Source organism: Oryzias latipes, chromosome 24 (genome assembly GCF_002234675.1).
Source record: "Oryzias latipes chromosome 24, ASM223467v1".
Lineage (NCBI taxonomy): Eukaryota > Metazoa > Chordata > Actinopteri > Beloniformes > Adrianichthyidae > Oryzias > Oryzias latipes.
This window is the reverse complement of record NC_019882.2, coordinates 22,829,818-22,850,242: the sequence shown is the minus strand read 5'-3', so window position 1 is coordinate 22,850,242 and position 20,425 is coordinate 22,829,818. Positions and strand designations below refer to the sequence as shown.

The window sequence follows — 20,425 nt, the reverse complement described above, 5'->3', positions numbered from 1 at the left end:
AACATGATCTACAGAGATTCCTGTCTAACCTCATCTGTCAGTCTGTCCATCAGCACAGCAAACAAGAAGGAGCTCAAAGCTGATCCTTGGTGGAGTCCCACCTCCACCTTAACCTGCACTGCCCCACCTGCAAAACATCTCACCATTGTCTTCCAGCTCTCATCCATGTCCTGAACAACTCCAATGGGCACCAGACCCTTCTCCATTCCTCAGACCACCCCATCATTCTCTCTGATCTCTTACCAGCACAGTTGGAAATTCTACAGCTACTACACTTCCACATCTCCACAAGATGTCAGGTTTGGTGAGGTGAGAAAGTATGGGGCCAACAATTTTGCTTGCTTTGCTTTTTGAATGTCATGACTAGTGGAACTAGACCGACCCAGATGCTGGAACCCGGGAGGAGACACATGAGTTTTGTGGTGAGTTGATAAGGATTTAATATTCAGATCGTGGTTCAGTGGATAGTAGGCGAAACAGATGACTCCGAGGAGGACCCACGACGAAGATTGAGGTTTTCTGTGGCTCGTGACGTCACTGGTGGTTTCGACCGCGGCTCGTGGCGAGACTGGAGTACCGACAGAGGCTCGTGGTTCGGGGCTTGACAGGAGGTAATGACGAGGCTGGGATCCGGAAATACAGCAGACTCAGGCGACCAGTCGTGGTACTGGATTCCTGGAGACAAGGTAAGAGCGAGTTTAAGGCAGAGGCTAGAAACAATGACTGAGAACGTGAAGACCATGCTATGCACCATCAGGGACAACGAACTGGTGTTGAATGCTGGTCCAGGATCTCCTTATGAAGGCAGGCAGGTGATGAGTTGAGTGGTCGCAGCTGAGTCGCATCAGGAGCCAAGCAGAGAGGGGAGGGGGAGGAGAACTGACAGAAGCACCACGACATTGAACCCAGTAAATGCAAACAAACTAGTCAATGAATTATTTTTGCAATAGGATCCTTGTTCTTTATTCACATAGAACACAAATACATCTAAAGACATGTTTACTAAAATAATCGATAATTTCTTATTTGAAGACCAGAAAGGAATTGAAGAAAAAGTTTGCCTGGAAAAAATTTAAATACCAATAAATTTGGGTTGACATAAAACTTAATATATTATTCATGATTACTGTACTGTATTCTACATGCTTACTGTAAACTTCTAAATGCAAACAGGAAGATAACACAAAAAAAGAGATTATTGTGGTTTTAAACAAGGAAACAAATCTGTTTTACTGGTTTGGCCCTTAAAGCTCTGAAGTCAAGTCGCCACAGGATGTCGTTACAGGTTTACAATTATGGCTTACAACGTAATATAGACATTCATTATCAAGAAATCATAGTTCTCAGAAAGTATTACTGATTGTATGACAGAAGCTTGCGGGTCAGTGAAAATTTGAACATGGGCCGTATTTAGCCCACTGGCCGGACATTGGACATGCCAGGTGTAAAGTCTCAATTTTGACCTTTGCTTGCCAAGGACAGGGTTTACATAAAAGGCCCTTTATGTACTTTGTTTTGTGTAATCACTTACATGTTAGATAATTTGGGTTTTTGGAAGGAGCACGTCTGAAGCACTGATGGTTTTTCCTTTTGTTGTGTTTTGAGACACCTCAGTCACGAACCAAAGCAAATCAAAATGATCACAAAAATGAACCAAGAAAGAGAATCTCATGTTCTACCATGTTTCAGCCCCTACCTCTCGTTTGCTAATCAATGAGGATGTGTTTATGGAGCAGCGGTCCTGTGTGCACGTAGAGTCATCCATTAGAACAAACAGATGCTGAACTTTGTCCTGCCGGGTGAGGGATCTGAGTTTCTTCTCCTGCTGCTGACACTCCTTCTCGGACATCAGAATCTGTCAGAACCTGCTTTCAAACTATCAGAACCAGTCAGAACCTCTACGAAGGAGCTAAGGATGGCTGAGAGAAAGACACTATTGGGAAAAAGTCAAGCTGAACCGGACTTCCTACACTTCAATGATCTTGCGTGTGAGGCAGTTGGAGGGAAGGTGAGTCCGCTGATAAGCAGTCGTGCTGTCAAGCTCATGGTCTCTGCAAACTATCCAGTTCTTCTGTTTTATTTCAGACTCTTCCAGTGACTATTTTTTTTACCAAGCAACTAGCAACAATATATCCATCTTATCATTGTACCATAACTCTATTTTCCTCCCTGTTATGAGAGGAGAAAAGCGAAGCTATAGAGACAATAGAATCACTTATTGCTCATAGCAGCATGACACTGCTAACAGCATGGGGGGTTTACTCACCCCTGCCCTTCCTGAGAGCTGAGTCAGGACCTTTGACTATTTAGGAAAGAAGTGACTGTATGTGAGATCACAAATACAGTAAATGGTCAGGACTCATGGCTGTATGAAGCTCCACCCCCCTCCGAGCTGAATTACAAATCAAGTTGAGCGCTAGCTTTCGCAAATCAGCCAGATTTACTTGGAGGAGCCATTTCCTCTCTTGAGCTGCTGCAATGTTGGAGTTGGAGACAAGATTCAACGTGAATTTTGTTAAGTTCAGGTCAAAAAAAGGTTTAAAATCTGTTATAAAATCAACAAAAATAGTTAAATCACCTATAAGTTTGGGGTTAATAGTAGCCAAAAACATCACGTGAGCCTGGGAGTGTCCGTGTCCCTGTGGTGCAGGTTCTGGTCCGAGCCCTCGAGTGCTGGGCCTCTGCAGAATTCCAGCAGTGGGTGAGCCTGGTTGGTGTTTGTTTACAACCCTCTTCGAGAAACCCCACTTCTCTAAAGCATCCTCTTCCTGGGCGGGGGTGGGCAGCCCCTGTCTTGCTCTCTCCCTGACCTCCTGCGGGGTGGGCAGGTGGTTGCCTGGAGTGTGGGGTGGGTCTCCCTTGGGGGCACTGGTTCGTGCCTGGGGTTGGGGTGGAGGGATGTTCAACACTTCTGGGTGGTAGTAAGCTCCTGTGGTGGTCCTGCTGGCCCTGGTCTAGGTGGCAGATGCTACGCTCAACGCTCCAGGCAGCCACCCACCCAGTCCGCAGGAGGTCAGGGAGAGACAAAGGCAGGGGCCACCCACCACCGCCCAGGGGGAGCACACAAGACAAGTGGGGGTCCACAAAGAGTGTTGTAAACATGGCCCACATCACATCATCCACTGTTGGAATACTGGCGACAGATTGCACTCAAGGCCAAGGACTAGAACACGCACCACAGGGACACGGACACCCCCAGGCTCAGATGTGATGTGATCCCCAGTTCCTGGTCTTGCCATAGAACTCAGGGATCCCTCTCCCTGCATGGAGAGAGGGCCCCCGGGCCCAGAAAGCTAGCACCCAATGGACACAGCCACTGTTGCCAAGTGCCTGGTTCCCCTGCCTGGGATAGGGTTGGTGACAGAAGATCAGAGGTCCCACCTTACTTGTGTGGTGTGTGTATTTGTTTGTAGGTGCATGCGTATGTGTGCGTGTTGGACAGTATATTGCTGTGGGGTAAAGGGTGTGTGTACTAAAGGGTGCAGTTAAAATTAGCGTGTAGGGCACTGAGAGGAGATCTCCTGATTGCTTACAATGATGTCCAAGCACCCCCCCTACCAAGGGTCCTACATGTCTAATGTGCAGATAAAACTGTAAGGGGAAGGGTCAGGAACCATGGCCTCAGCATGGTTGGAGGCTGAAATCACTCAGCTCAGAGAGAAGTGAGTATATGTAAGATGGCCAAACCTAAAGCTTCGGAAACTACCAAACACTGTCAAGCTGTCATTGCAGCTAATGGTCTTCTCTTGATAGGGTCCGTTTTTGTAATTTCGGACTATCTTTGTTATTGCCTTAGTTTTTGGGTTAAAAACATATTAAATAAATGAACATGGTGTTTCCTCTCATGCTATATTAGTCATATCAAGTTTGATTAAAATTTAAACCAAATAGGACAAGCAGTCATCCGAGTAACAATATCCCAAATTACAGTATTGTGAGTAGTGTATTTCTGATAAGGAGTGACTTGTGAAGACTTGGTATCTCCATGATTGTTGGTATTTGTAGTTTATTTCTTCTCTGCTCTGTTTTCAAAAATCTAGCATTAAACAAACTTTTAGATGAAGTCATAAAACAAGCAGCTTTAAAAATAATTTGTCTTCTTTCAGGTGATCAGCTTTCACTCCACGAAGCTTCTTCTTTTTTCAGGTCATTTTTGCCACAGATGAGTGGTTCGCTCCAGCAAAGAACCTCCTGAAGGTACTACTGCAACTAAAACAGCATATCCAGAAACATTCGGACAAAGAACGGCAATCAATGCATTTTGGGGGTCCCACAGCATTCTTTAAACATTGGTTCAGTTAAGAACGGGAAGTTTGGACCCACTTTCTCCAAAAGGTGCCAATTCACAGCATACAGGATATCATGAAAATGAAAGAACGTGCTCAGAATAGAATTGAGGCAAACTAAATGTGCATTAGAGCTGTGAGGGTGTGGGATTTTTGATCACCGCTGTGATGAACCAGCAGGGGGCGCGGCGTCGCACTCAAGAACGCACGCAGCTTGTAATGGAAATGAATACAATGGAAAATAATGATTAGAACGCAGCAAATTTGTCGTATAATCTCGCGAGATGGAAACTTCTGTTGTAGAATGAGGATGTGTGTGTGCTGCTGAAACCGCACGTGTGTGTGTGAGTGGAGTGAGCGCGTGCAGCGTAGAGGGAGAGACGGAGAACAGTAATAAAAGGTTTCCCCCAGAAACCCTTGAAGTCTGAACACAGGACTAGCAGAAAAAAAGTAAATTATCAGCAAAGATGAATGTTTTTAATGTGTTTATTAGAGTTCCAATCACGCACAATATGCAGAACTTAAAAAAAAAGGACGGTGATGAGGTCATCACTGCGGTGAAGCGGTTATCGTCACACACAATAATGTGCATATTTCTCTATGCACTTTATTCCGCTTCAGTCTCTGGTGTCAAGAAAGGAGGATTAGACTAGGAAACAATAACAAGGTGAACTCAAACATGAAGTGGACAGCATGACAAAATACTTTAAAATAGACTCACACAATAATCTGACAAATTACATTTGAGAGGAATCCTGTGGGTTTTTTCATGTGAACTCTGGGTTTTCCAGAAGGAGCCACCGCAGTTCAAAGCATCTGCTTTCACAGATTTTGGAAAATGGATGGACGGATGGGAGACGAGGAGGAAGAGAATTCCTGGTGAGGATCTGGAACTTCATCAAACCTCTTTAGACTGACCAGTTTTCGAAATTCAGATTGACTGCTGAAATTTAGGAAATTGTTGAGATTTAAACCAAATCTAGTATCTTAAACAATGTAGACACTTAGAGAGTTCCAGATTTTCATATTTTAGACTAACTAATCTGGGCTTCTTGGGTCCCTCAATTCATGATGAACATTAAGAAGCTCTGGCCAGTTAGAGAATTTTCTTCTAAAATACTAAAAGTGTTTTTACTTTTAGTATCCTAACTTTCTTTTAAGTTTTTTTGCCTCCTGTTTTAAAGTTGTCTTCTGAGAAATTAGGCTAAATTAAATGTTGAACAGAAATCTCAACATTATCAACCTTTGCGGGAGTGAAGCCAAACGTCTCCTTCTGGTGCTGTCAGAAGAAATGGTTCTTCACAAAGAATTAAAAGCTGTTAATGTTGAAAACAAATGTTGACTGTTTACTGTGTTTGATTGAAATGATCCTAAAATGATCCAAACGTAAAAAACAACTTAGTCCTAACAGAACAGAGAAGATACAAAAAAAACCAGGACTCTAGAATAGATTGTGACACATGATCGTTTTAATACAGTGAATGTATTATGCAACCATTGCTGTAAAGAAATAAATGTGTCCCAGGTACTGAACCTTGTTGAACAGCTTGACTTCCAGGTTAGAAAATCTCAAGTGTTCTGGTATCTCTGTTTGCTGTTTGAAGGTCATGATTGGTGCATAATCCAGCTGGGAGTTCCTGGCTCTATCTACGGCTTTGATGTGGACACATCTTTCTTCACAGGAAACCATTCGCCCCACATCTCCATCCAAGGAGGCTGTCTGGGTACCAGCTGCTCTCCCTTAGCTACATCCTCATCACTTTCTTTTAACAGTTTTGCTGATGAAAAAATGACAATTGACCGGCTCACATAGAACAATTGCTTTGAAATAGTCAGAGGCTAATTTTTTATTGTAGTTTTTAAACTGATAAACATGGGCTGGGCTTTATAAGTAAGGCCTTTAGCGCAGCTTTGCTGTGACGTAGTGAAGTCCTGTGTGAGGACTGTTTACCGTCCACCTTTAATTGGTGAAGGCTCCGTACGAAGACTCAAAGACCTGGTGTCATAGAAATCTGGCTAGGCACATGCTGCAATTACAGAGTGATCATGTTTACAATGGTTGGCACTACTGTGTTTTGAAAAGAACATCACATACTCATCACTACCAAATCCAAGTGCCCCCATTGGAAAACCTGCAAAGCGACACGTGAACCCAAAAGTCTCAACACGGAAGTCTGAAATGAGGGTTAACATGGATTTACATAGACTTTTCATCAAAACTGGCTACTAGAACACGAGCCGACGCTGTTGGTGTGTAGATACCTTCAAGCTTAAGCTCCTGCTGCACTACAGACTGACTCGCTGGTTACTAGCCTTACTTTTGGAGGCTTGAAATTTTCTTGGACTCTGATTAGTGTTTATCGTGTTTTTTAAGCTTTTAAGAGTTGATGCGTCCAGGCTTTCCTTCTTTCAGCTGCTGGGCTAGAACTTTATCAGACAAGAATATTGGCTTGTTTGGGTTGCACAGAATTAAGTAAGGTGTAACTCCATGACATCCCCCTGCTTCTAAAGATCAGATGCCCGCATTTACTTTGGATGGAGACCGGACTGGGATGGCGGCGTCCAGCAGCGAGATGGCAGCTGCTGCTAAGGTGAATAAAAGAGAGACGCCATGGGCAGCACTGCCAACACTGCCAATCGGGGTTTGGGACATCCTGATTACCTTGAAAACATATCATCTTGTAAAGTTTACCAGGTGATACAGGTACCTACATGTCGACAGAAACATTTTTAAACAAAAAAGCACAATTGAACTCTGCAATAGACCCATGAAACATGGAGACGTTTGATGGAAAAAAGTGAGGGACTCCTGAATGGTTACATATGCTCTCATTAATGTGAACCTTATTTAAATAAATGAGGGGAACACCGCATTTAAAGACAGCTGACTTGGGTTAAAGCATGCCCCACACGCTTCACTACATTCACTACAATCTACATGTGCGTAGATTTTAGAATATGCCATGTTCTACACTGAAATTCAGTCTTTTTATTGATGGCCATGCTTCCTTTGACTGACAGCTAGGCTCAGAGGCGTGGCCAGAGTTGGTGGGCGTGAGTCCGCTGCAGCCTGGATACTCCGATTGTTGCCACAATTACTTCAGAACAGATTTCAGGGGGAGGGTCACACACCTGCGGCTCAACATGCTCCCAGGTACAAACATGCACACAAATACACATAAAATGATTTGGCTGTGGGCCAGTGTGTGTTGGGATCCCTGTTCTCCCTCGAGGTTTTTCTCTTTCTTCTCCTTCTCTCTGCCTCTGAATGAGGTAGATGGATAGTCTTTTGCTCCCTGGTCTGCCCCTTCAACTTGTCCCGCTTTTCTCACCTCTTGCCATTTCCCTCATTAAGACCCCTGCTCTTCAAGCTCTGTTCACCCACCCACTTACAGCCAGATTGTCCTTGAAGCTCTGTCCTGCTTTCTGAAGCTCTGGCTCTGTATCAGGGCTGTTATGTCTTCTGCCTGGGTTCATGTTCCAGCTATCTGTCCCCAACTCCCCTTTAAAACACACTAAATAAACCTTGACTCACCGCCCGCCTGTTGTCTGCTACTTTGATTCTCCTGACCTGTTCCTCACAGCAGTGTGTTGGTGTGTGTCTGTGTAACTATTTGTTCTCAGATGGAGGGATTGCTCGCTTGAGGGTGTATGGTGTTGGGCTCAGGGATTGGTCAACTGTTTCCACCAATCAGAAGGTAGACCTAGTGGCTCTGACCAATGGAGGAATGTGCCTTGGCTACAGTAACGCCCACTTTGGACATCCACGCAACATGATTGGTTTGGAATAAAGTCTAGTGTATTTTCTGAGCTCATCATGTCAGTTTTGAAGAACGTTGATTGAGGAAAGCGAGGTTGCAGGTTTGGGCCAGGCTGCCAATATGGCTGACGGATGGGAAACAGCTCGCAGACTGGACCGACCCAAAGAGTTAAAGGTCTGAGCACACAGCAGCCTTTCATACTTTTCTAGGGTTTTTCTGATGGTTCCCTCAATTTACCCCTTGTGCTATCTTAGATGACCCCCCCCTTACACTGACGTGTTCTCCCTACCATGACAAAGGTGGATAAAGGTGGAAAGATTTCATGTAATCCATGGACACCAGTGAAGATCACAATCATTGAAGAAAAAAGGTTCAGAGCACTGTCTAATGGGTCTAGATGACCCAACTCCCAATGTTAAAGTGCCTAGGATAGAACAAGGGATACGACTGTTTTCAGAATGTGACACTCACAATTAAGCAAGAATGTAAAAAGTTCCCATTATGCATGAACATCCTTCTTTTTGTAGTTTTTGTTTCTTTCAGCTCCCCATCTAAAACGTTCACATTTCTCCTCACAGGTTTAGATAAACTATTAGTTCAAAAATCTATGGCAAATAATGTGAGTCACATTTCTTTTGGTGTTGTTTCCTTTCAAATGCATTTTAGTTCTAAATGATATCCACACATACAAATACGTTTTTCATTTGCAAACTAAATTTGTATATAAAACCATGTAAGTGCATGTGGAAAAGTTTACAGCTGCAAAACCTGCTCTCAAGTAAAGTGAGTAAGTAAATCTGTATTTATATAGAGCTTCTGTAAAAGCATATTTTCAAAACAGCACAAGGAAACAAGTGTTCACACTACAGACACAAACTCATGTTGCAAATTCAGACTTTTGACAATCAGTCTGAACTGATCATGAAATCAGCCCCTTTACTGAATAATTCTAGTGCTGCGTTCACAAACTTAGTTTCTATACTGAGTCAAAGTAAAGACGTAGCAAAAGGTCTTGTGGCGCGATTTGAATACTCTGAATGATCTCATAACTCCAGACACAGCAACATGCTTGCTGGGACATTTCTAGAGCTCTCCAAAACAAATATACAATTAGTCTTTTCTAATGTGCCATTGAGCCTGTAAAATAAAGGTTAGCAGTAACTTAAGAAGCACGATGAGCTGGTGGTTAGCACTCTCCCCCACAGCCAGAAGGTCCTGCTTTAAATCATGGCTGGGTGGAGTTTGCATGCTCTCCTCGGGCATTTGTGGATTTCTTCCAGACACTATGGTTTGCTCCCACAATCAAAAAGCAAGCATCATAGGTTGATTGGTGACTCCAAATTGTCCTTTAGGTTTGAATGTGAGTGTGTGTGGTTGTTTGTTTCTGTGTGGCCCTGTGATGCACTGGTAAACTGCCCAGGGTGAATCCCACCTTCTCCCTACAGGTAAACGAGTGTGGGATCCTGCAGGTGCCTGGTTATGAGTGGGCCGTGTTTCGCCTGGGTCATCCTGGGGTCATAAGCAGCATTGAAGTGGACACCACCCACTTCAAAGGTGAGGACGCTCTTCCCCTGCATCCTCTCATTTCTACCTAAAGCTAATTTTAATGCCACATTTGCATTCAGGTAACTTCCCAGACTCCTGCCGACTAGAGGCCTGTTTGCTGACCCAGGAAGAGGAGAGACATTTGATTAAGACCAGCTGGAATTCAGTGAAGTGGGAGGAGCTTCTCCCCCCACAGAAGGTCATTTTTAACATTGATCGCTGGTTTCTTTTGTTGGGATTGCAATGAACATGTCCGTCTGTGCTGCAGCTCCATCCTCATTGCAGGCATCAGTACAGTGCTGCAGACCTCATCCAGAGCCGTCCCTTCACTCACATCCGTCTCGTAATCCGTCCAGACGGGGGGGTCAGTCGCCTGCGGCTTTGGGGTCGACCCACACAGCTGACTGTAGCTCCCTCCAACCTGAAAAGGCAGACATCCAAACTGTGAGAAGATACGGTTGTAGCTGCGTTTACATGGGCAAAAGTAATCGGAAAGAACGCCTGATCGGAAGAAAAAAGCGTCATGTAAACACGCCGATCAGACTTGTTTGGGTCAAAATTTCTTTCCGATCGAGATAGTTGATCCAATTGTTGTTCATGTAAACAGTTCATTCCGATCGTGTGTCATGCATGGATGGTGCTTCGCTCCAGAGAAGCTTTGAAACTCAGATAGAACCGATCCGCTGCTCTGCGGAGGCCCGGTGCAAAGCGCCGCTCCGCTCTCGCCCCGCTCTCGCCCCGCTCTCGCCCCGCTCTCGCCCCGCTCTCGCCCCGCTCTCGCCCCGCTCTCGCCCCGCTCTCGCCCTCGCCCCACTGGCTCTTCACCTCTCCCCTCTCTTACACCCCTCACTAGCGCTTCGTGCCCCAGGTCCGGGCTTGGGTGCCGGTGGACCGAGCAAACTGTGTCTCTGAGCAGAGCAGCAGGATTTATTCATGTGTGTTTGAGGGGAGGGGAGGATGCTTTGTTACGTGTGCGTTTTGTTGGTTTGTTATGTGTGGGAGAATTCGGACTGTGATCCGTCATGCCGCTCTGGGTCAGCGGCTGCTGGCTTCAGGAGAACCGTGTGTCCGAGCAGAGCTCGGACCGTCAGCTCACACAGCGGCTTTGGGGCGGTGTGTGAGCTTTTCACAGCAGAAATGTCACTCAGACCTTAGAAATCATTCAAACAATCATGTAGATTTGTGTTTCCAGTCGTGTCCCGACAAAATAAAGGCTGATGTTATTCCCACATGTTTACGTGCAGCCAAGATGCAGATTGCAGCATTTCCTGCATGGATTTATGTTCATCCAACAAGGCTAACGTTGTTAGTGCGTGTTAGCCTCTCCTGAGAGCTTCGTTCTTCCAAAAAAAAAGCACTGACCACACGGATTAAAGAGAAAATGATGAGCGAACAGGCGCTTTATAATAACATTAATAAAAGCACGTTTAGAAGATCGTCTCGTATATTACCGAGCTGCTGCATAAATGTATGTGGCAGCAGTTTGTTTACTGTGGGACTCATTTCCTTTTTCCAGTATTTTCAACACCTCTGCGCATGACCAAATGGTTTATTCTGACCGAGAGTGTGACCATGTGAACGTTTGTCCTAATCGGAAAAAAGGTTTTCTGTGCCCATGTGCACGGTTGGATTTCAATCCGACCATTGATCCGATCAAGATATTTTGCCCATGTAACCGCGGCTGTGTCACAACAGAAAGGACCAGCTGATTTTGTAGATCAGAAAAGCCATGTATTGATCATGTGTCATTTTGAATGAGATATCACTTTCCACATTGATGCATACTGCTCTCCACCCTTTGTAAGTTTGCTGCTGTGTGAGTCCAAATCCTATTAGCAATTATTAAATGTTACATCACCGAACCACCTACAGTCTGAAAAGAGGATTCACAGGTTGAGTGGAGACTCCAAATTGTTAGACATGACAAGGTGTGTGTTTCCTTTGATGGACTGCTGAAGCAGCTGGGTCAGACTCCAGACACCCCTGTGACTGCACAGGATTCAGAAAACAAGGTGCACAGAATAAGATCCTCCTAAAAATGTGAATCAAGCCTATTTGTATTGACCAGAGATCTTGTTTGCATATGTTGCCTTTAGAAATGTAGCATGAGATGTCTTGAAATGGTTCTTGTGATCCTGAAACTCTGTTGCAATCAGATCCAAGGAAATTAGTGAGTAATAAAGTACTCAACTGGACTGTGTTTTGTTTGAGATGTTTCAACTCTTCTTTGTGAGGTCAATTTTGAAGAAGTTAGCAGGTTTTCTTTTGTGTTTTTTTTTGTGGTAAGGTCTACCCGTAAAGTAATCAGTGCCTTTTATACGGAGCCCCGGTACCTGACGTGGGTAAATTACATAAATATTTTGTTTCCACAAAATAATTTATGCATCCCCACAAAACAATATTCTGATATAAATTGATCCGGTTGTATTTGAATGCACCACAGTTACAGGGACACGTTGGTTGGTCGAGATGCCTTATGGGGTATGTGCGATGCATGATGGGATACATGGCATGTAGTCTTCGGATGTAAAGATGATAAGAGATGATATGAGATGAGAACTCAAGCCAGAACCAAAAAGGTATTCATTATTTGTTCCACCCGTCTTTCATTAACATTTAATGTCTGGTTTTCTGTGATTGACTTTCACTAATTTTATTATTCGCTTTTTGTTTTGGGTTGTTTCAGTCACCATAGGTGATTTCTTTTAATGAAGCAGTGAGCACCAAAAATTGTGTCCCTGTCTGCATCTATCTCTCCCAGCTTTCTGTGCTGTTCACTTGAATTTTGTTCCATCTGTCATTCCAACGAGCCTGTCATGGTTGAACATGTGCACGTGTTTAATGGCACCAAGTGTAATGAGGGTGGTGAGACTCACATGTTCACAATATGCTTTCTGAAACTACTCATCTACCATCATCAACAAAACATCACCATTCTTTAGTGAGATTAACACCTGTTAAACCACATTTACATCTCAGTGCATTAGCATGACTCAACATAAAGCAGTGGAACAAATCTTTGAATGCCGACTATAGCTTAACCTGATTAAGGCGTGTCTCTCATTTTCTTCACAAGTTCCAGGATCAGTAACAACGTTATTCATCTCATTCATTCATCTTCTAATCCGTTTTTCCCTTTCGGGTTCACGGGGTTGCTGGAGCCTATCCCAGCCACTTGTGGGCGAAGGCAGAGGACACCCTGGACTGTTCGCCAGTCTGTCGCAGGGTCACAATCGCACACCCATACACACTCACACCTAGGGACAATTTAGTTTCCAATTGACCTATGAAGCATATTTTTGGACAGTGGGAGGAAGCCGGAGTCCCTGGAGAAAACCCACGCATGCACGGGGAGAACATGCAAACAACACACACAAGTAACAACGTTAGGTATGTTCAATTAACTTAACAGTATGACATTTTTAAGAGAGTAAACAATAACTAGCAGGTAGTCAGGAAGTAAATTTGTTAGGCAAATCAGTAAATTGTTGTTGTTTAAATTTGGCATATCCCTTCAGAGGTCGCCACAACAAATTAGCTTCCACCGATATGCACAGGTGGTTTGGCAGAGACTTTCCTGATGCAGCCCTGTATTTCATTCAGGCTTGGACCGGCACAGGGGGACCCAGACTTGCCCCCCCCCCCCCCCCCCCCCCTTATTTATTTATTTTTAAATCTAGTAATCTTTTTAATCTATTGCTATTTTTACTATTTTTATTGTTTTTAGTGCGTGTGTGTGTTTAATGAGTGCAGGCAGATGGCTGTTTTTACATTTCCTTTAGATTATTCTATTCTATTCTATTCTATTCTATTCTATTCTATTCTATTCTATTCTATTCTATTCTATTCTATTCTATTCTATTCTATTCTATTCTATTCTATTATATTCTATTCTATTCTATTCTATTCTATGCTTGTGGTTTCATAAACTGCATTTTCATGACACATATGTACAAAACTTTATTGAAATTCCCAAATACAAATATTTTGCAATTTCCCTGTTTCTATTCAATCATAATTGTGTGAATAAACACAAACCAACCCACACGGTAAGTCATTCAGAAACATGATAACGGATGTGAACAATACTTTGATTTACAGCTGATAAATGTAAATTTCTGGCACGGCACTAACACTCATCATCATCATCGTCGTCTTCTTCAGGCCATGGAGCGGCGAGCTCCTTACATGTGGGAGGGGCTACAGAGGAAGAGATTTGGGGAAATGGTAGTTGGGGATTTTACAGAGAAGCTGTGGTTCCAAAGATTCCACATGACACGCTCAACTTTGGATGAGCTGTGTGACGCTGTGGGACCTCTGGTGGTGCAGTGCCTGCTCCTGCACAGCGCCCAAGGCAGCAAGTTCCTACCAAGAAGTGCATCACCATCCGCTTGTTGGTCACGTGACTTGTTTAATTTCAGTTTTGGGAAATATTTTCATTTCGATCCACTTTAAAAACTACGGAGCCCCTAAAGGGCCACTGAAGAAAAAAAATAATAAAATAAAACTGGTGCGCACCCGATCAATTCAATTGTTCGTTTGTTTTTTTCACCAGTTACTAACAGCCAGTAATAAAAATAACAAATGGTTTTAGTTTGTCGTAAGAATCAAAATGCCAAATATAATTTGGACCCTTTTTTGAAACAAACCACATGTATTTAAAACTTGTTTAAGATGTTTAGTGATGTTCAGTGATGATGCAATTGTGACGGTAAGCAAGCAAAGCTTCGATCCCTTTTAGACAAGTCAAAAAGCAAAGTAAAACTCAATTAGCTCACGTAATGCCATTTCCAGGTAACTTGGGAACATTTCTCTGTGCGCAAATTACCTAGTAACAGGTGTGCACCAGTTAGTATAGGGTGCACACCTGTAAGTTTTCTTTTTTTTTTTACTTCAAATTTTTTTAGATGGTTTTGCTCTGAATGATTACAAAATGGCAGATGTAATATGAATAAAATCCCATTCCAGTCAACCTTTAATCTATGTTCAAAGCATTCCCAATGGTCTTTTAATCCCTCTGTTTATACTCTCTCCTGCTAGCTTACAGCCCCTCACAAACCCCAACCTTACATTAGCAGTACAACAGAAATGGAGAGCAATATCAGAGCGTTCAGTTTTGATCCAGATTCCAGCTCAGACCAGGAAAACAAAGACGTTCATGGATCTATTTGTCTGACAAATCAGAATAGAGCAGAGCTGGAAGGATGGCCTGCTGGTAATTTGTACATAACAACTAAAAGGTTTTCAAACAGCATTTTTTAATCTGCTCCTGTTTAACCATGATTAGGATAAAGAAATACTCAGAAATGCAGTTTTAAGCTTAAATTCTTTTATATGTCCTCCATCCTGAGAGAAATGTATGGTGTCAAATTAGCGCCTAAAGTATTGCGCATCAAAACAGTAAAACCGCGCATCAAAACCCCAAATCTGTGAATCAAAATGCATAGATTGAGAACCAAAACCCACAATTTGCAACCAAAAGCTATAACCCAAAGCACAATCCTATTTCTCAGCAGGCGATTTGTTTTCTCGCCTTTCTGAAATCCTGTTTTTGAGTTGCAGTTTTATTTTGAAATTGTCTTTTTGAGTTGCGTTTTTATTTTTTGAGTTGCGCTTTTATTTTTTGCGGTTTTGATTCTAAAACCTGTCGACACGTAAAAACAGCGACATGTCAGTCAAGGGGAGGGGAGGCGGGACATCCCTGATATCCAGAAGCTCATTGGCTGCCGAATAACACAGAGTCTTACGTCAACAGACCAGTTTAGAATGTGCCGGTAAGTTTTTCATGTTTTTCAAATCTTTTACTATATTAAACGATCAAACTTGTACTTTATTTAACCAGAGGACGCCAGCACAGTCAGATGAGGAGCTCCACCAGTAGCTGCTAGTGAAAAAAGATGTTAGAAAGTTAGATGTTGCATGAAAAACTACCACCATTGTTCTCCTGTGTTAGCATGCTAGCTAGCTCAATGCTAGCGGGGTATCCAGCTCTTTTCATGACTTTTATGGATTAAACAAAGTCGATTTTTTACCAGTGTCAGGATCGGTCATGTAAACCTGGGAATAATTGCCCGTAGATTGTCACTAGGGTTAATCAAAGATTTTTTTCAAGAAGTACATTCATGTATAATTTACAAGGTTTCTCAATTTATCTTTAGGGATTACAGATTGATTGAACAAAGCAACATATTGCTGTAAGAAAGTGACACCTTTCCTAGTTTGGGATCCAGTTCATCCTTGTTTAAAAATAAATAAAAGTAAAATTATGATTCAGAAACACATTTCGATCAATCACAATCGACTTTGTTTAATCCATAAAAGTCATGAAAAGAGCTGGAAACCCCGCTAGCATTGAGCTAGCTAGCATGCTAACACGGGAGAATAATGGTGATAGTTTGTCATGCAACATCTAACTTTCTAACATCTTTTTTCACTAGCAGCTACTGGTGGAGCTCCTCATCTGACTGTGCTGGCGTCCTCTGGTTAAATAAAGTAAAAGTTTGATATAGTAAAAGATTTGAAAAACATGAAAAACTTACCGGCACATTCTAAACTGGTCTGTTGACGTAAGACTCTGTGTTATTCGGCAGCCAATGAGCTTCTGGATATCAGGGATGTCCCGCCTCCCCTCCCCTTGACTGACATGTCGCTGTTTTTACGTGTCGACAGGTTTTAGAATCAAAACCGCAAAAAATAAAAGCGCAACTCAAGAAATAAAAACGCAACTCAAAAAGACAATTTCAAAATAAAACTGCAACTCAAAAACAGGATTTCAGAAAGGCGAGAAAACAAATCGCCTGCTGAGAAATAGGATTGTGCTTTGGGTTATAGCTTTTGGTTGCAAATTGTGGGTTTTGGTTCTCAATCTATGCATTTTGATTCACAGATTTGGGGTTTTGATGCGCGGTTTTACTGTTTTGATGCGCAATACTTTAGGCGCTAATTTGACACCATAGAAATGCTACAAGAACATGTTAAAAACTCCATTTTTATCAGAGTGGACCTTAAAAAATGTCTCACAGTTGGACTTTCAATCAAAGTGTGAAGTAGTAAATAATAGCTGATCAATTCCGGACCAACACATCTTTATTGAGGCTGAAAAACTTCTAAAACTAAATGAAGGTAAAGAGGGCTTCTACATTAATGTTAAGGAGATTCTTGCCCAGGAGAGACACATCGACTTCATTTACACAAGGGCTGTTTGTGTGTTTGTGTGTGCGTGCCTGTGTGAGTGAGTGACGTCACAAAGTGAAGAACAGCCCCTCAGGAGGAGTCTGTGCTGCCAGCTCCACCCCCAGGCTAACACCCACTTTGTCCGCTGAGCTAGTGGTGATCAGCAAAATGTTTTCATTTAGATGAACAATAAGCACATCCATCTTTGCAAAAGTTCAATCTTGTTTGCTTTCGAGGGAGAAACAATGACATGCTGCTGTGACATCATGAATTGGGCAACACCCACAAGTAGCAAAAAGCGGTGCCTCAGAGACTGAGGAGTTTTACTTTCGAGTAGGAAAATTTGCTGCAAGAATAACTCTTACAGTGTTCCACCACATAATTGCATTTCAAGATTTTTTTTCTGTCATGTGATTCCTCTGGTTCATCACTAAAACTCAGCTTGAGACGCTTGTATTAGACTTTTGTGTCCAAAGGAGGTGCTGCGGGGAGAAGGGAGCAAAGATGAAGAGCATGCCGGACTGCCTCCTCCTTGCCGGCTGCTAAAGAATATTTCACAGCCATTTTCACCGGTTCCTGAACCAACCGAAGCTTGTGTCCCTATGGAGAAATTGCATCAGCTGGAAATATCCTGATACACTGAGAAAGATATTCATGGAGAAATATTATCATCCAGATGAATGATTGATGGATGGATGAAAGCGTCTTCTTCTGGAAGAAAATGACCTCTCACACTTTACTGATGAAGGAGGAAACAGGGCTCCTGGTTTTAAGGCTCAGAGAGACACTCCTTATGCGTTATGCAGTACTCTATTATGAGGTGCCGTGTAGGACATTATTCAGAATTAGCATTCATAAACACGAATGAAATCTCTCACACACACTAGTGAAATGCTTGTATACATACAACTGAAAATATATTCATTCACATACACATGTGAAAATCCTCTCACACTCACTACTCAAAATCCTCTCAAACATACCACTGAAAATTTCGATAGAAACGGAAATTGGCTGAATATCGCGAGATTTAACGGCAGTCAAAAGCTTTGCTATGGTGATGTGTATCGGCTGCCTGAAACAACTCGGACCAAAGTAACAACTTTAAACTGTAATAGACTGGCTGAGGCAGAGACTACAGCCCTGCACGGGACTATCTTCCTCATCCCGCTACCGCCCGCACCCGCCGAATTTCTGACCAATCCAGAGGGATGGGATTCTGCTTCTTGCTGTACAATGTGACAGTCTTTAAAAATGATCCTCCCGTGTGTGCGTGTGTCCACGTGCAGACGGACGGCCTGAAAGCGCGCTGAACCAGCTGGTAAAGACGCAGGTCAAAGTCATTTGAATTTATGGAGGAAAAAACATTAATGGTTCAACAAAGCTGAAAATCTATGAATTAATTTTTTTCTGACGGAAAAATACTTTTTTTAGCTTCAGCCTTTTCCAGTTTTTGCTGTTTTGCGCCTCAGTGGGGCATCAGCACGCAGATCTGAACACCATGCGTGTCTCACGATGAACCTCGTTTGTGGTGCTTTTCTGCTTCATCAATTGACATCATGTCCCTGCCAGGCAACATGCTCCTTCCTTATCCAGCGCAGTGTTGCCAGATAGAGTCACAGCTCTTTCATCCTTGTGCTGTGCTGGAGCGCCCCGACTATCGTGTCAACCTACAATGACCTTATTTTGCGCCCGCTGTGTAGGACACACTGAGGAGCACGGGGAAAAATAACCCTCAGCTGCAGTGGATATGAACAGGGCATGAGGGCATGGATATGAGCAGATAGAGAGGCGGAGGATGTTAAAGTTCACGAGGCTGGACCCAGAAGCAGGACAGAACAGAGATGGTTGGTGAGAAAGAGTTTTTAATCAGTCCCAGTGGTGGTGGGGAAGTTCCGGCTTAGACGGCTGGATCCTGGACGGCAGATGAGACCAAAGGTGTGGAGGATGCTGGAGGCAATGTCGCTGAGAGCAGACGGACTGACATCGGCTGAAAGGTGAGGAGTCCATAAATAGGCTGAAGGTTGATGAGGAGACTGGAAACAGGTGAGGCGATTATTCCCCGGTAGGAGTGGGAGGAGCTCACAATCCTAACAGGACCCCCCCTCAAGGGACGCCACCCGGCGGACGAAACGGTCAGGGTGTAGGCGGCGAAACTCCCGCACCAGAGCAGGGTCCACAATAAACGAACGAGGCACCCAGCAGCGTTCCTCCGGGCCATAGCCCTCCCAGTCCACCAAGAACTGGAGGCCACGACCCCGCCGACGCACATCCAGAAGGCGACGGACAGTGTAGACCGGATGGCCGTCCGCCAGCCGGGCGGGAGGAGGGGGTCCAGACGGAGGGCACAGCGGACTGGAGACCACAGGTTTGAGGCGGGAGACGTGGAAGACCGGATGAACCTTCATGGAGCGTGGGAGACGTAGCCTGACACTGGCAGGATTAATGACAGAGTCCACAATGAAGGGTCCGATGAAGCGAGGTGACAACTTCCGTGATTCTGTGTGAAGGGGGAGGTCCTTGGTGGACAGCCAAACCTCCTGTCCAGGAGCGTAAGGGGGAGCTGGAGAACGGGGCCTGTCAGCAGAGTTCTTAGCACGCTGTGTAGCACGTAGAAGCGACTGTCTAGTCGCCGACCAGACCCTGCGACAGCGTCGGATGTGATCTGCCACAGAGGGAACAGTTAACTCAACCTCTTCGGAGGGAAACAGAGGGGGCTGGTAGCCCAAATAGGCCTCAAAAGGGGACCTTCCTGTGGCGGAAGAGATCAGACTGTTATGGGCGTATTCTATCCAGCTCAGATAGTTAGACCACGAACTGGGGTTCTGGGAACAAACGCATCGAAGGGCAGACTCCAAATTCTGGTTCGTGCGTTCGGTCTGGCCATTGGTTTGGGGATGGAAACCAGAGGACAAGCTGGCCGTGGCACCCAGTCCCTAGCAAAAGTGGCCAGAGCTTGTTGGATGGCGGTCTCGATCTCCCAGGAGAGACTGGCAAGCACACAGGACGGAGGGAAAATGGGACTAGAGGAGGTCTCTGGTTCTTCAGGGGAATGCAGGCGGGAGAGCGCATCAGGCTTCACGTTGCGTGACCCAGGGCGGAAGGAGACAGTAAAATTAAACCGGCTAAAAAACAAAGCCCTACGGGCCTGACGAGGGTTGAGTCTTCTGGCAGAAACGATGTATTCGAGGTTTTTATGATCTGTCCAGACTATAAAGGGAAGTTCGGCACCCTCCAGCCAATGGCGCCATTCTTCCAAAGCCAATTTAATGGCCAGCAATTCCCTATTACCAACGTCGTAATTAAGCTCGGAGGGTGACAGTTTGCGGGAAAAGAATGCACACGGGTGAAGCTTCCCATCTGGAGTGCGTTGGGAGAGGACCGCCCCCACCCCAGTATCAGAGGCATCCACCTCCACCACAAACTGTCGAGAGGGATGGGCTTGGGCCAACACGGGGGCGGTGGTGAACTGGGACTTGAGAAGGTTGAAGGCATCCTCAGCTTCCTGGCTCCACAAAAAAGGAGTCTTGGGAGATGTAAGAGACGTTACGGGGCGCGCAATGCTGCTGACGTTACGCATGAAGCGACGATAAAAATTAGAAAAACCAAGGAAACGCTGAAGTTCTTTACGGGAGGTTGGTCGGGGCCATTCCTTAATGG

The 20,425-nt window shown here is 44.3% G+C and overlaps 1 protein-coding gene and 2 long non-coding RNA genes across 4 annotated transcripts; 2 read left to right on the top strand and 1 right to left on the bottom strand.

Annotated features, from left to right (window-relative positions):
* Positions 1 to 201: 201 nt before the first annotated feature.
* On the bottom strand, positions 202 to 1,487 carry LOC110017706. Its single transcript, XR_002293201.2, has 2 exons — positions 752 to 1,487; positions 202 to 675 (listed from the first exon to the last, which is right to left on the bottom strand). It is a non-coding gene; the product is annotated as an uncharacterized LOC110017706 (long non-coding RNA).
* A 164-nt stretch (positions 1,488 to 1,651) lies between these two features.
* On the top strand, positions 1,652 to 10,946 carry allc (allantoicase). 2 transcript variants are annotated; one of them, XM_023952699.1, is made up of 11 exons: positions 1,652 to 2,008; positions 4,147 to 4,197; positions 5,078 to 5,165; positions 5,891 to 6,010; positions 6,798 to 6,877; positions 7,308 to 7,440; positions 7,911 to 8,066; positions 8,148 to 8,221; positions 9,493 to 9,601; positions 9,673 to 9,791; positions 9,878 to 10,946. In XM_023952699.1, exons 1-11 carry the CDS (start codon positions 1,778 to 1,780, stop codon positions 10,169 to 10,171), a joined length of 1,455 nt encoding a protein of 484 aa, XP_023808467.1. In that variant the 5' UTR covers positions 1,652 to 1,777; the 3' UTR covers positions 10,172 to 10,946. The 2 variants fall into 2 exon arrangements, with proteins under 2 accessions (XP_023808467.1, XP_023808468.1); XM_023952700.1 differs by having other exon boundaries at positions 9,861 to 10,087.
* Positions 10,947 to 12,950: 2,004 nt separating this feature from the next.
* LOC111947051 lies at positions 12,951 to 14,118 on the top strand. The gene is made up of 2 exons (XR_002872845.1): positions 12,951 to 12,982; positions 13,757 to 14,118. It is a non-coding gene; the product is annotated as an uncharacterized LOC111947051 (long non-coding RNA).
* Positions 14,119 to 20,425: the final 6,307 nt, after the last annotated feature.